This window comes from Pongo abelii, chromosome 9 (assembly GCF_028885655.2).
Source record: "Pongo abelii isolate AG06213 chromosome 9, NHGRI_mPonAbe1-v2.0_pri, whole genome shotgun sequence".
NCBI lineage: Eukaryota > Metazoa > Chordata > Mammalia > Primates > Hominidae > Pongo > Pongo abelii.
The window spans coordinates 120,653,983-120,668,572 of NC_071994.2; the positions used below are offsets into that span (position 1 = coordinate 120,653,983).

The window sequence follows — 14,590 nt, forward strand, 5'->3', positions numbered from 1 at the left end:
CTTTGACTGAGCTCCATTCCCTCTCCTCCATGAGCTTCTCTCACTCCTCTCACCTCCGACGACTTTTCTTCTCCCTCTGACCTCATCTGGTCCTAACAGTCAGCCCAGAACTTTAGGCCTTGGCCTGGTGCCCCAGCTATAGATAATCTCTTCTTCCCCGCTCCCAATAGGCACCTCTTTCACAACTGTGGGCTAGTGTTCTTGTATAGTCCTGGCCCCCTGGCTACCCTGCACTCTCTTGGAGGAAAGAAGCCAGTAGGCAACCCCTCCCCTATCCCAGGCTCCCCAGCGCTTGGTGAGCCAAGGTTGCCTCATTCCATCTGCTACAAGCTTCCCTCCGTTTACAGGTAAGGACACTGGGTCAGAGGGGTTTAGGAGTTTGCACGAAGCCACCGACCTAGTTCCCCTTGCGGGCCCAGCACAGCTCTGAGAACAGAAGAGGAGGCACTTTGGCTAATTGCAAGCCTTTGAAAGTCTTAGAGCACTGAGCCAAAGCCCAGGATTCTCACGAAGTCTCTTTATGAGAGACAGACGGCCTGGGATCGGGGTCTCTCCTCCCTGCCCGCTGGCCCTCGCTAGATGGGAAAAAGCCACAACATAGAAACATAACCTTTATTGCACACGGCGCTGGGTCTTTTTTCATAGAAAAAGGTATTAACACATAAGCATCTGCAAATTGAAGCAACTCCTGGTTTTCTTGGAACAGTAAAATCGCATGCAGTGTCTCTGAGTTGGGATTTTGGTCTTTGTCAAAACCACCTAGATTGGGGGGAGGGTGAGGAGGAGGGAAAAAAATTGCTGAGTCTTTGTGCCTCTGTCTCAAAATAGGGTGAGAGAAATATATAGATATATAGCTTGTGGATGCGTTCCTATCTGTCTATATATGTATATATATCTCCACACATATTTTGTGGGGTGGGGGATTTGACTTGTACTGTCAAATTCTTTGTGCCCTGGCTTCATGGAGAAGAAGAAAATAGTTTCATTTGTACAAAAGAGTTCTATGTACAGGCGTTCATGATTGGGGGTTTTTGTTTTGTCGTTGGTTGGTTTTCGTCTGTCAGTTGAATATAAATAATGCAGAAAAACAGCCGAGCTGGCGTGTGGGGCTGCGGCATGGCGCGGTCCAGGCATGGCTGCTCTTCCTGCCGGCCCTACACCAGGGTGTAGGATTTGGAGTAGGCCCCGGCCCCCTGCTTCTGAGACCTCCCTACCCCTGATGTGCTCATCTCGAGAAGCGAGTCCCTGGAGCCCCCCATTTTGGTGTGTGGGCCCCCGGCTCGTGGAGGCTCGGTGCTGGGGGCTGGAGGGGCAGCGCTGGGGGCGGTGGGGGGCTCAGCAGGGGTGGGGCCGGGAGCTGGGGGAGCTGTGCCAGCTGGGGGGGCTGGCATGGCCAGAGTCCTCTGAGGTAAGGTGGCTGTGGAGGCGGCAGCGGGGGCCCCTGGGTGGGGGAGGCCCAAGGGCTTGCTGGCAGGGTCCAGGGTCAGGTGGCGAGCCTGGGTGTGGTAGGTTCGAGCCAGGTTCCGGATGGAGGCCTCACGGGGTGGGACCACAGGGCAGGGCTCACGTCCATCTGCCTTTCGAAAGAAGGCCTCTGACTTGGCATACAGGGGCAGGTTGCAGTAGTCACCTGGAATCACAGAGGCAGAGGATGTTAGAGTCAGAGGCCTCTGGAAGCAGCTCGTTCAGCCCCCACCCCATCGCCTGCCCCCAGTCTTCTCTCTGATCTGGCATAGGGGCCCCTCCACTAGGGGGGCAATAAAGAGTAGCGGAAAGGTCGGGTACTTGGCCTTTCTGAGCCTTCGTTTCCTTATCTGTGAAATGGGGATGATCTTACTTCCCCACAGGATTATTGTGAGGAGCGAATGAGATGAGGGAGGTAAAGTGCTTTGCTACAGTGACTGGTGCAGATAACAGCTGTCCAGTACATGGATGCTTGTTGTTCAATGGTCACTAGAGGCTGGTCAGCTTCCGGTAGTGGAGAGCTCACTACTGCTAAGGACGAGGATGTCCTAATGGCTCTGGCTGGTGGAAAGCTTTTCTTTACCCTGAGGAGGAAAGGAATATCATTCCCTGTCGCCTCCCCACCATGGAGCCTGGTTCTGTTCTCTGAGGTCTCACAGAGTAAGGCGTCCCTCTCTTTCCCATGGCAGCCTTCCAGATGTTTGAAGTCAGCTACATATCCCCTCTCCTCCCCCTTGGTCCCCTCTTCTCCAGGTGGAGAGTTCCTAATTTCTTTTTTTTTTTGAGACGGAGTCTCGCTCTGTCATCCAGGCTGGAGTGCAGTGGCACGATCTTGGCTCACTGCAACCTCCGCTTCCCGAGTAGCTGGGATTACAGGCATGTGCCACCACGCCCAGCTAATTTCTGTATTTTTTAGTAGAGATGGGGTTTTGCCACGTTGGCCAGGCTGGTCTGGAACTCCTGACCTCAGGTGATCCACCTGCCTTGGCCTCCCAAAGTGCTGGTATTACAGGCATGAGCTACTGCGCCCAACCTAGTTCCTTATTTCTTAAACTGCCTCCATGTGACTTGCTTCTAGACCTCTGCCGCCTGACCCCCCGTGCTCCATAGGCACCCTGCCTGCAAATGGGCCTCTTCCCCTGGGGAGCTGGGCCAGGCATTTTCCTTAGATTTTCTTATTGAATCCTCACGACAGCCCCTAGGATTGGTTAATACCCGTCTGCACTTTACAAGTGAGGGAACTGAGGTTCAGAGAGATTAAATCATTTGCCTAAATTTGCACAGCCAAAAGGGGCGGGGGTGTCATTCAGGGTCACAGTCTCCACAGTCTTTCCATTGCTCCAGGCTCTTCTTTCCATGACCCAGACAGCCCCGCCCCCTGCCTCAGTTAGCAGGGCCAGTGCTAAGCAGACCAGACTGCATTGTTTGATAGTCTGGGCTTTGCATGCTGTGACCCCAGCATCTGCTGATAGACTCCCCCTGGTGATCCTAGCGCTGCCCTGCCAGCCTCTAAGGACATATGCTCTGGCCAGGCCCCTGGGGTCAGGTGGTTCCCAGCCAGACCAGGTCACTGCCTACTGAGAGGTATGACCATGGTGGGCGGAGCTGCCAGGATTGTTTGTTTGGGTCTGGATTAAATTCAAACAGCATTGAGACCAGAGGCCCTTGGGCAGCTGACCCTGAAGGGATCTGTTTCCATCCTGGCACAGCTTCAGATTAAGAGGATGCTCACTACTGAATGAATGAGGACTTACGACACGCTGGGGATGTATATCATTTCTAATGCCCATTATGACAATGCAAAGTAGATACTATCGTTGGCATTTTACAAATGAGAAACTTAAGGCCACAGAGGTTAAATGACTTGCCCGAGGCCACAGACATAGGAAGAGGTTAAGCCAGGATGTGGGTCCTGATCTGCCTGCTCCTAAGTCCTTGCTGTTGGTACCACTCTGCACTGCCAAGCAGCCAAGCTGGGCTGGCAGGATCCTGGTGCTGGCAGGACTAGATCTAGCCAGGGCTCATGGGGCTGGGGCCAGGAGGCGGGGGGCACTGCCTGGGAGGTGGTCTGAGCACTCACTCTTGTTGGCCCGGTGAGGGATGGGCACAGCCACGTTTTTGCCCCGGTCTGCATCCTGGGGCTTGGGTGGTGAGGCGGTAAAGCGGCAGATGCCAGGCTCTGAGGGTGTGCTCATGGACGTCATGCTGTCGGCGTTCTCGTTGGTGCCTGTGGTCATCTGGTCAGAGGAACTGTCAGAGATGAAGCACTCGGTGATCTCAAACTTGGCGTGCTGCAGCTGCTCCTCCAGCTTGGCATGCTCATAGGCCCGGGCCAGCTCCTCGTAGGTGGAAGAGGCACTCTCAGTGGACACCATGCTGTTCCTTCCTTTGTCTGGGGAGTTAAGAGGAAAGGGATGGGTTACAGGGAGAAGGGTATAAGTGAGACTGACTGAGCACTTGCCCTGCCCGTAACCCCAGCAGCCATCTGGAAGTCTGTCCATGGAGGGCACCAGGCTGAGAAGATCCCGTGAAGGTGGCAGTGGTGGCAGAAGTAGGATCTTTGGATCATGAAGGGCAGAACATCTTTCATGCTTGAAAATAAGCAACCAACCCCTGGAACATTCAGCCCTTTCTCCAGTGAACATCATGTGTACCATTTTCTCTGACAATTTTTGGGAAAGCAAAATTAACTCCCTGACCAAGTAGAGCTCAGTGAGGTCAAGTGTCTTTGTCCCAGCTGCACAGTAGGTCAGTGACCAGCTAGACATGAAACTGACTTGTGCGCCTTGGGCCCCATGAGCTGGTGGGTAGAAGCTGGGAAGAACAGAAGGTGAAGGTGAATTATGGGGAACTGGGGGGAGGTGTTCAGGATGCCAGCAGGGCCTTAGGCACACCTGTGTCCTGGGACAGGCTGGCACTGTAGCTGTCACTCTCAGTGACCGTGACACCATGCTGGGAGCCCACGGTGCGCCAGTCGGAGGTGAGGGTGCGGGCGGGTGTGGAGGCCTGGCACTTGGTCAGGGTCCACTGGCTTGAGTACCGGTTCCGGGTGCTGTGGGCTGACTTCACATTCTTCCTGGACACTGGATCTGCACAGACAGAAGCAAGAAATTGCATCCTCCAACCAAAGGCACCCAGGCTTGGGCAGCTGGCACTTACCAGAAAGGGCAGGGGGGAGCAAGGGAAGAGGCAGACGCAGCCACAGAAGCTCCCTTGGGAATGCTGCCTTTCCTAACCACATCACTGTCCCCAGAGGAGAAGAGCAATTGAGTCAAGGTGTGGGGGCAGTGGAGGGCATTCTCCCCACCCACCCCATCTCTTCCTTCCACCTGGGGGGAGAATGTGATGTCCTTTCCTGCTGCCTCCTGACTGTCCATTCATTCCCTACAGTCCTTGATGTGTTCTATCCTATGTCCAGATATACAGTGCTAGAGATAGACCCTTGGAGAACACGAATACCCAATACTCTCAAAATTTCTAGGTAAGGAAACAGACCCAGAGAGATAAAGTTAGTGATACGCCCAAGGTCACAGTTAGTAAATCTGCAATTGAGGTCTCTAGACGCTAATTCCAGTGCTTTCCATTTTTCCATTCTATTCCATTACGCTCCCTCCTCCCTTTTAAAAAAACACCACCTCTGTGTCATGCTATGCCCAAGCCACCCTGGGTGGGAAGAGGGCTGTCTCCCTGGGGATAATGCATACTGGTTCCTGGCCGGATGTCAGACATGTCGATGAGGGGTCCTGTGCTCTGGATGAGGGCTGGGTGGTGTAAGGAGACGCCAGTACAGAAGCTCTGTGGGTTGACAGCTTGGCTGAACTCAGCATCTGTCACAGGGATGGTGGCCTTGTCATCTCCTGGGGAAAGAAGGATAATTACTAGGAGTCCTTTACAATTGTTTTTTAAAGCTCTTTTGGACGTGACTGAATTTCTCTTTGTCTATATCCAATGTGTTTTTTGTTTGTGGATTTGTTTGTTTTTTTGAGACAGGGTCTTACTCTGTTGCCCAGGCTTAATTGTGATCATTGCTCACTGCAGCCACCTCAATCTCCTGGGCTCAAGCTATCCTCCTACTTCAACCTCCCGAGTAGCTGAGACTACAGGATGCGTCACCATGCCTGGCTATTTTTTTTTTATGGTAGAAATGGGATCTCACTATGTTGCCCATGCTGGTCTCGAACTTCTGGCCTCAAGTGATCCTCCCTCCTTGGCCTCCCAAAGTGCTGGGATAACAGGCATGACCCACCAACCCAGGCTTTATCCAATGTTGAGTCACAGAAAGGCCAGCAATTCCCTCCGTTGGACAGAGGAGGAAAATTAGCCCTTGAGAGAAACCACAATGAGTTCTAAGGTTGTTGAGTAGTTGATGGGGCTACTGCCAGAACCCTGGGCACTGCCATGAGGGCTGGTGTTTGACTTCCATGGGTTGTAGCCTGGGGAAGCACACCCAGCAGGACAGGGAGCTTGTGGCACCTGTCACTCACCCAGCTGCTTGATGCCTTCTTTGTCCTCGATGAGCAGCTGGACCCTGGGGATGTCAATGTGTAGCCGTGGGCCCTGGGGTGGCCCTTTCACAGGGGTGTCAAAGCTTCTATTGTTCTTGCTGTGGGGAGAAAGACTGGAGGTGGGTGGCTCAGCAGCCATAAGGTGTTGGGGGAGGGGGCTTTGCAGGACAGTGGGATCTTAGAAGCCTGCCTCCTATTCTGGGAGTTCAGAGTGAGGCTCCTGAGTCGTCCTCAGTAGAGAGGGGAGAAGGGAGGAGAAAGGAAGCAGCTTGGTGATACCCACCTTATCAACATTTCTGCCAAACTCTTTGCATCTGCAAAACAGTAGAGGGAGAGGAGGGCTGGGTGAGAATGAAGTTTGAACAGGATGACAATGGGAGAGGCATGGGAAACAAGGTGGAGAATTCCTTAAAGTGGGGCCAGGGCTGGTCTCCTAAGAAGCAGAAGGAGAAATGTAAGGACCTACAAAACAGCCCAAAACATGACGCGGTTTCACTGCTCCAAATTCAGGATTTGGCTCAAGTCTGTTTTCCTTTCTTCGAATTTTATCTAATCAAGAGAACCTTCCCAAAGCACAGGGGGCATAGCTAGTGCCTCATCTGCTTCATGAATTGACTCTACTTAAACATGACACCATAACAGGCTGGAAATGGGTATCAGTGGAAGGTTTATCCTCAGTTATATCTTGGGGAGAGGAGAGAGTGGAGGATGTAGTAGAGGTGGTCAATGGGAAGCCCCAGATGATTAAACTCTCATATCAACCAAGAGGCTTCACTTCCTCCTCTGGGGCCTCTGTCCCCAAAAAGTCCATGGATGGATTTTGGGGCCCCTGCTTGGGCCTTGAATAGGATCAGGACTCTCAAGTTAGGAATTTGGAAGAGAGAAGAATTAAAGGGCCTAGTTAATTTATTAGACCCCTGATACCTGAGAATGAGCTGTCAGAATGAATCCCAATAGCTGTATGCATGCATCCAATCATCCAATTGTCTGGCTATCCATTCACCCATCCATTGATCCATCCATCCATCCATCCATCCATTGATCTAGCCATCCATCTACCTAACCATCTACCATCCAATTATCCATTCATCCATCCAACCAACCATTAATTCATCATCCACCTATTCAACCTCCATCTATCTGTCTATCCATCCACCCATTGATTCAACCAGTAATCCATTCAACCATCCACTCATGCATTCAACATCCATTCAATCATTCTTATATTTATATATTAAACCTTACATCCAACCACTCCTTTAACCATTCACCCAATCATTCCACAATTCCAATAGTTTTTCCATCCAGCCATCCATCCATCTAGTCATCCGTTGATCTATCAGAATAGTCATCCATCCATCCAAGCATCTGTTCAATCATCTACCCATCTGTTCAACTATTCATGTAATCATTATCTAGCCATTCAACAATCCATCGATTTATCCATCCATCCACCCATCTATTCATTCAACCTTTTATTCAACCATCCTTACACCCAGCCATCTATTCAGCCATCCAAACATCCTTCCATCTATACATCCTTCCATTCAACCATTTATTCAGTGATCCATTGTAACTACTCACCCATCTAGTCATTCAATTATCCACTCAATCATCCATCCATCCATCCATCCTTCCTTCCTTCCATCCATCCAGTTATCAACCATCCATTGAACCATCTATTCATCCATTTAGCCAATTCCTGAACACAATAGGGAGCATTAGTCATTCCCTCTTCTATGCTACTATTGTCTCCTGGCGCCTCACATTAGATGATAAACTCTGTAAGAGTATGGCTTGGCAGTTCTTTATTGATCTCTGTAGTCTTGCAGTATCTATGATGAAGCAGACTCAATAAAAGTTTTCCAAATAAGTGAAAGTATATTTACGAAGCAACTAGTAGGTGCCGGACACTGTATTAGGCTGTGGGAAAATCGAGGTAAATCAGACCCATTCACAGTAGACTGTGGCATCAGGTAATGGAAAAAGGGGATAATATTCAAAATATTTAACACCTGACATGGTGCAGAAACTGCCCAGTTAGAACTGAGCATTGTCCTAGAGACTACCTGCAGGTCTATTCTTTAGTGGATGGGTCCTAGGAAAGTTGCAGGGATCCCGTGAGAGGGGATGAAGCATCCAGTGTGGAAAGGAGCAACATCTGTTTACCAACCAACATGGAAATGCTTAAATTTTTAACAATCAACATGGCTTTACCAGTGTGTACCTCTAAATATTAGCCCTGATTGGGGCAGGCACAAAGTCTTGGGGGCATAGAGGAGGAAGTGGTGAATGAAACCTTCTGAACTAAGGAGGTTTCAGAAAGTTTGAGTGGCTGCTCCTTCTTCAAGGGGACACAGGCACTCTGTATTATCCAGATGGTGCTGTGAGCCAGTAAAGTGGGGACAATGTGGCCGAGAGCCAATACCCCCTCCTGGAAGGCCCATAGGAAGCTCCCCCACCTCGGAGTCGCTTCAGCCGTTTCTCCTTCCTCTTCTTGCGTACAATGAAGAGCAATGCCACCCCCAGTGTGGCCAGGATGACGGGGCAGCCGATGGTGAACAGCTTCTTCACATCGTCCCCTTCACCTTGAGCAGACTTGATGGGTGGAATGGTGCCTGAATGAGGGCAAAGAATACAATTAGATGTCCCTTATGAGCCAGGTGCTGTGCAGAACATCTCATGGATGGGGCAGTCCTCTGACCTCTCTTGCTGCTCTTGGGCTCTGACCTCCACCTCCTGGCACAGAACCCTGGACTTCCCCTCTCCTCCCCAAATTCCGGTCCTATCAGGACAGCCATGAACAGTTGTGTAGTTTTAATATTGCATTATATTAACAACTTCCTGGTACTGTTGTGGAATTAGCCTAAAGTCTCCTGGAGTTAGTCTCTCGCCTGTTGGAGTTCAGTGCTCATTCCTAGAGAGTAGATTGATGGGCTTAAATTCTCATATCCAGCTGGGGTGGGGAGAACAAAGGGTGAAGCACGGTAGGGAGAAGTCAGGGCAGTGGGCCCTCGGTTCTCTTACCCAGATGGGGACAAAAACCACTACAAACCCTACATTCTCTCCCTGCTCACCCCTCCCGGGGGCCATATCTGTTAACGCGGGGCTCCTGTGGGGAAGCATGGCAAGTTCTCCTGCTGACATAACCCTCTGCCAAGCCCTGATCCTTGCCTGTTTCAGAGCTTTGCTTAAGAGTCACCTCCTTCATGAAGCCTTCCTTGCTTGAGTCCATCCTCTTCTAATACTGCTTTTATTCTGTTTCCTTAGCACATAGGTAGACTTGTGACAATGGGCTTCTATGAATTCAGCCTTCCATGTTCCTTCAATGGATGTGTGTGTGTGTGTGTGTGTGTGTGTATGTGTGCATGTGTATATGTATCCCTATGTGGCAGAGGCAGTTAGGAACTGGTAGTATGCCTTTTCTGTGGATCCTGGAGTCTCCATGTTCAAAAAGATGGTGGCCACACAACCCTTGCAGGACTCCAAGAGAGCAAGAAACAAATCAGTACAGGGTTAAGCCACCAGGTTTTGGTATTTGTGACTGCAGCATAGGCTGTCCCCTCCTGGCTAATATTCCATATCAGCAGAAAGTTCTTAGAGGTCAGGACCTCAACCACACCTCTACCTCCTTTGTCACCTCCCTGAAACAATGCACAGTGATTGAGGACTGCAGCTTCAAAGACTCTCCATCTTTGGTATTACTGACCTATGTGTCTGTCCATCTGTAGTGGCCATTGGTGCATCTGCCCGCTTACCTGGCTGCAACAAACCTGATGTTCCCTTTGTCAGCCCCTTCACCTGTGGGCCAGCATTTCTCCCGCCTGCATTCCTGCCTGTTTTTCTATTAGTCTGTCTCTTTATGTATCTGCCACTCTGCCCACTTCCTTCGCACCACCCTGCTCCAGCCTCTGTGCCATCCCTCCCACCCTTGCAACTCACTGCCATCGTAGTCCAGCGTGGCGAACTGGGCCGTCTCATTGCCACAACCGGCGCTGTTGCAAGCCCTCATGCGCAGCTCGTACCACGTGGCCTCTCGCAGTTCTGTCAGAAACACCTCCCCGGAGCTGTTGGCCCGGAGGCCCTGCCAGGCCCAGGTCCCCTTGGGCCGGTACTCCAGGACGATGGCTGTGATAGGGCAGCCCCCATTGTTCCAGCCCTGCAGGTTAAGCCGAGCATGCGTGGAGTTGATGTGGGTGAAGAGGTGTTGGTCTTTGCTGAAGGAGGGCTCTGGCAGGCCGGAGGGAGAGAGAGAGGTTAGAGAGACTCGGGGGAGGGGAGGCAGGACTGGGCTGGGCTGGAAAGGATTTCCCTGGGGCAGCTGGGATGGCAGTGGCTCCAGGAGAATACATGTTTGGCACAGATGGGGTGGGGAAGCCCCAGGGCGCAGAGGAGGAAGAGGAGGGGAGGGAGGAGAGGGAAGAAAAGGGCAGGGCCTGGAAAGAGGCCTCAGCAGAGGAGGAAGGGAGCTGGGAAGAGGCAGAGGAATGCCACCTTCGGCCACCTGGTGGGGAATTGGAACTAGTTTTTCCTAATGGGATCCATCGGGACACTGTGGTGACGGGAAGGAGGCTGAGGCTCCTCCCTTCAGTCTCCCTGCATCCCTGGACCCCTCCTTCCCCACCCCAGCCACCTTATACCCCATACCTGGCCCCTCTAGCCCACCCTCCCTGGGCCTGTCGCTCCTTCCCTGCCCCGGTGGCCTGGGCCTCACCCCGCCCGTGTGTCTTGGCCTCGATGATCTCGCTGATGCGCCCAGAGCCCACGCTGTTCTTGGCTGCCAGCTTCACCTTGTACCACGTGCCACACTTGAGGCTGTCCAGCTTGAAGGAGCGCTCGCTGGAGCTGATGAACACGTCCTTCCACTCCTCGCTGTTGTCCACCGAGTACTGTAGCACGAAGCCTGCGGAGGGTAGGCCTGATTCAGGTGGGGGCAGGGCAGGGCAGGGCAAGGCAGCAGAAGCCCAGCCTCGGGTACCCCAACAGGGGAGCTGGGCTCCAGGAAGCGGGCAGAGTCAGGCTTTTGGTCATTGGAATGGGCGTATGCTCCTTAGAAGCAAAATAGGAAGGATCAGCCCCAGTCAACTCTCTATATTAAACCAACCAATCAACAAAACACTGTAAGGGCCCTGGGTCCGGCCCCTGGGCAGGTTTGATGCTGTCGCTTTGGCTCTAGTGTTAGGGGTTAGCGGCAGGTTCAGGAGGGGAGAAAACCAGAGTTGTGAGGCTCACAAGGGGTCCTGTCTAGACCTTCACTACTCCGCGCATGGCCTCCTGAGCAGCAGGCTCAGAAGCACCTGGGGCGTGTTAGAAAGGCAGGTCCCTATACCTAATGCTAAATGACGAGTTAATGGGTGTAGCACACCAACATGGCACATGTATACATATGTAACAAACCTGCACGTTGTGCACATGTACCCTAAAACTTAAAGTATAATAAAAAAAAAAGGCAGGTCCTCAGCCCCAGCCCAGGGCGCTGAGTCAGAACTGCATTGTTACAAGGCCCCTTGGTGACGCAGACGCACACTCACACTTGGAAAGCACTGATCTAGTCCATTTGTCTACTTTGACAGATTGGGAAACCCAGACTCGGAGAGAGAAACAGCCTATTCCGGGGTCACACAGCTCACAAGTGGCATTGGAGGGGCGGGCGTCCTAAATCCCAGATGCCTGGGCCATTGCAGTTCCCTTGGCACTTGAGTGACTTCCTTGTGGGTCACTCGGCCCCCAGATCATTTCTGCCATTTGGAGACAAATGGCAGAAGTGGGTGAAGCCCCTTCCCTGCCCCGGGCCCAGAATTCCTTCCCCTAACTTCCCCCGCATCCAGACCCCTCCTCACCTCGGATGGAGCTGCCCCCATTGTCACCTGGAATCCAGGTCAGGGTGATGGACGAAGCTGAGGTTTTGGAGACAGTGAGGCGGGGCTGGTCCGGGGGAACTATGAAGGGAAAGCCACCACCCCTTAGCACAAGGGTGGACCCTGTGATGGGGTGTGGGGGTCCCCCCATGATGGGAAGGTGCTGGCTCTCCCACACCCTCACTCCCACTCCCCAGCTCTCCTGCCTCCCCTTCCACGTGCACCTCTGTTTCCCCAAAGTTCTGTCTCTCCCTTAGTTTGGCTTCTTCCATTCGAGGACCCTCTCGTGTGATGGAATCCCTACCCTTTCTCCATCCCTGTCTCCATCCGGGGTTACCTGCCTCACAGAGCCTCACCTTGCACCAGAAGGTTGACGATGATGGTGTCAAAGCCGCCGGTGTTGGTGGCCGTGCAGGTGTAGTAGCCGGAGTCCTCAGCCTTCACTGCACGCAGCAGCAGCGTGCCGTTGGTGTGGATGATCCGGTGCCCGTCCATGGACACCGGAATGGCAGAGTCTTCACTGCCAGGGGCGAGGACGGGGTGGGTGGGTCATGTCAAGCACCACTTCGTCCTAAGGCCCTCCCCCCAGTGTGTGACAAAGAGAGCTGGGGGTGGAAGGAGGCTCGCCAGGGGATGCCAGGTTCTTGGGGCTTTGCTCAGCACTCCCTGGGGGTATGAGGTAACCCGGCCTCTTTAACCATCTGGGGAAGGGAGGTCCTTGGCTCCCAATAGGGGAGCCAGGAGGCCAGGCCTGCTTGAGAGAGCAGTAGCAGCACACCCTGCAGGGCCTCTACAGGCCTGGAGGCAACCGGGTCACCAGGCAGGAGGGCCCCAGACTCTCCTCCACACCGCTCTTCTACTATATCCCTCTTTGGGGCCACCTCATCCCTCCACTGTCCTGACACACACCTGTCCTTGGTCCACTTCACGGCAGGGGCTGGATCTCCCACTGAATTGCAAGGCAGCCGAACATCTTTCATCCAAGGTGTTGTCACGGTGCCCCCAAAGGAGATGATCTTTGCTGGGGCTACAGCGGGGAGAGGATGAGGGCCACGCCACTTCTACCCCTGCACAATATTCTGGCCTCCTTCCTTAGGGCCCCCTGGATTTACAGTTCAAATCCTCCCTCCCCGATCTGACCTCCACCTTGGGCTTTTGGTGAGGGGTGGGTGTCAGGGAATATTGGCTGGAAGACATTGACTCGAGAAACATTGATGAAATACCAGTTATGGTCAGGATCACATGAGGCTCTGAGGATTCAAAAAATGAGTATGATTTATTCCCTGTCCTCACGTTGATCACCATCCAAAAGGGAGACAGATACTTGAGGAAAAATTATAATGGGGCAAAATGCTATGGTAGGTGCAGGCACGAGGAAGCCTAGGGGTGCGAGGCAGGGGGAATGAATGCTGCCTATAAGTGGGCGGTGGAGGCAATGGCCGGGAACAGCATCTGGAATTGGAAGCTCTGACTTGAAGGCTAAGAAAGACTTTATAAGCAGGGAAGGAGACACATGTCAAGAAGAGGGAATAGCACTAAGCACGGGCATGGAGACCTGAAGCTCATGGCAGGTGTGAGGGTTTGCAAATACTCTGGGGTAACCAAAGCTTGAGTCCAGGGGGACGTGCAGAAGTAGAATCTCGGGGGCTTTGTTGGCAGGGCCAGGAGACTGGACTCCCTCTTAGAAAGCCACCACCACCAGAGGGTTATAAGAAGTGGTGCTGGCCAGGCCCGGTGGCTCACGCCTGTAATCCCAGCACTTTGGGAGGCTGTGGCAGGCGGATCACCTGAGGTTGAGGTCAGAAGTTCAAGACCAGCCTGGCCAACATGGCGAAACCCTGTCTCTCTACTAAAAATACAAAAATTAGCCGGGCACAATGGCAGGTGCCTGTAATCCCAGTTACTCGGGAGGCTGAGGTGAGAGAATCGCTTGAACCTGGGAGGTGGAGTTTGCAGTGAGCCGAGATCATACCACTGCACTCCAGGCTGGGTGACAGAGCAAGACTCTGTCTCAAAAAAAAAAAAGGAGTGATGTCCTCAGCCGATTTCAGATGCATCCTGGTTGCTTGCAGAAGATAGTTTGGTGGAGGGGGTCCCGGAGGACACAGACCATGACAGGATGGTGGCCAGAATGCAGGCTGGAGGTGACGTGTAGCAGTGGGGAAATGAGGGGCTCAGAGCAAGAGCTGACAAAACTTAGGGTCTGGCTGGTTTGGGGGAAGAGAGCCGGGAGGGGAGGATGGCTCCCAGGATTCTGGCTGGGCCACCGAGGTGAGTGATGGCACCCTCATGGGAACAGGGCACACTGGAGGAGGGGCAGGCTTGGCAGGAAGGACCGGATGGCTTCACCTCATACTGAGTCCACAGTGCAGCCACAGCTGTAGCTAGACCACAGATGGGTGCGTGTTTGGGAGCACCAGAGAGATGCCTGGACCAAAGACGCTGATCTGGGAGTCGGCAGGCATGATGAGGCCACAGGAGGGGATGCAGACTGACAGGGAAGTGACCAACTCTAGGATCAGCATGCACAGGCAAAGCAGAGAGGACGGGCGTGTCCCGAGGGTGGTGGCGGAGGACTGGGTCAGCAGCATCACAGAAGGCCACAGGTGCCCAGAGTGTGGTGGGTAGGTAAATGCATCTAGTGCCTGGGAGATCGCCAGGCCCAGATTTAAAGGAACCAAGTGCCTCAGAGAGTAGAGCAGGCCCATGGAGCTGGGCCCTTCTTGGGTGGAGGGAGAGTGAGGGAGCAGCTGAGAGGTTCAG

General features: G+C 53.0%; 1 protein-coding gene across 1 annotated transcript in view; it reads right to left on the bottom strand.

Annotated features, from left to right (window-relative positions):
• Positions 1-598: 598 nt before the first annotated feature.
• The window catches only part of DSCAML1 (DS cell adhesion molecule like 1), a 366,437-nt gene continuing 352,445 nt past the window's right edge, over positions 599-14,590 (bottom strand). Inside the window, exons 22-33 of the mRNA XM_024254942.2 lie at positions 12,737-12,854; positions 12,184-12,347; positions 11,810-11,908; positions 10,684-10,872; positions 9,912-10,199; positions 8,432-8,587; positions 6,253-6,283; positions 5,949-6,067; positions 5,169-5,321; positions 4,359-4,553; positions 3,545-3,856; positions 599-1,630 (exon numbers count right to left, since the gene is read on the bottom strand). Coding sequence (XP_024110710.2) covers positions 1,155-1,630; positions 3,545-3,856; positions 4,359-4,553; positions 5,169-5,321; positions 5,949-6,067; positions 6,253-6,283; positions 8,432-8,587; positions 9,912-10,199; positions 10,684-10,872; positions 11,810-11,908; positions 12,184-12,347; positions 12,737-12,854 — 2,300 coding nt within the window. The 3' untranslated portion in view covers positions 599-1,154. The remainder of the gene's footprint in view (positions 1,631-3,544; positions 3,857-4,358; positions 4,554-5,168; positions 5,322-5,948; positions 6,068-6,252; positions 6,284-8,431; positions 8,588-9,911; positions 10,200-10,683; positions 10,873-11,809; positions 11,909-12,183; positions 12,348-12,736; positions 12,855-14,590) is intronic.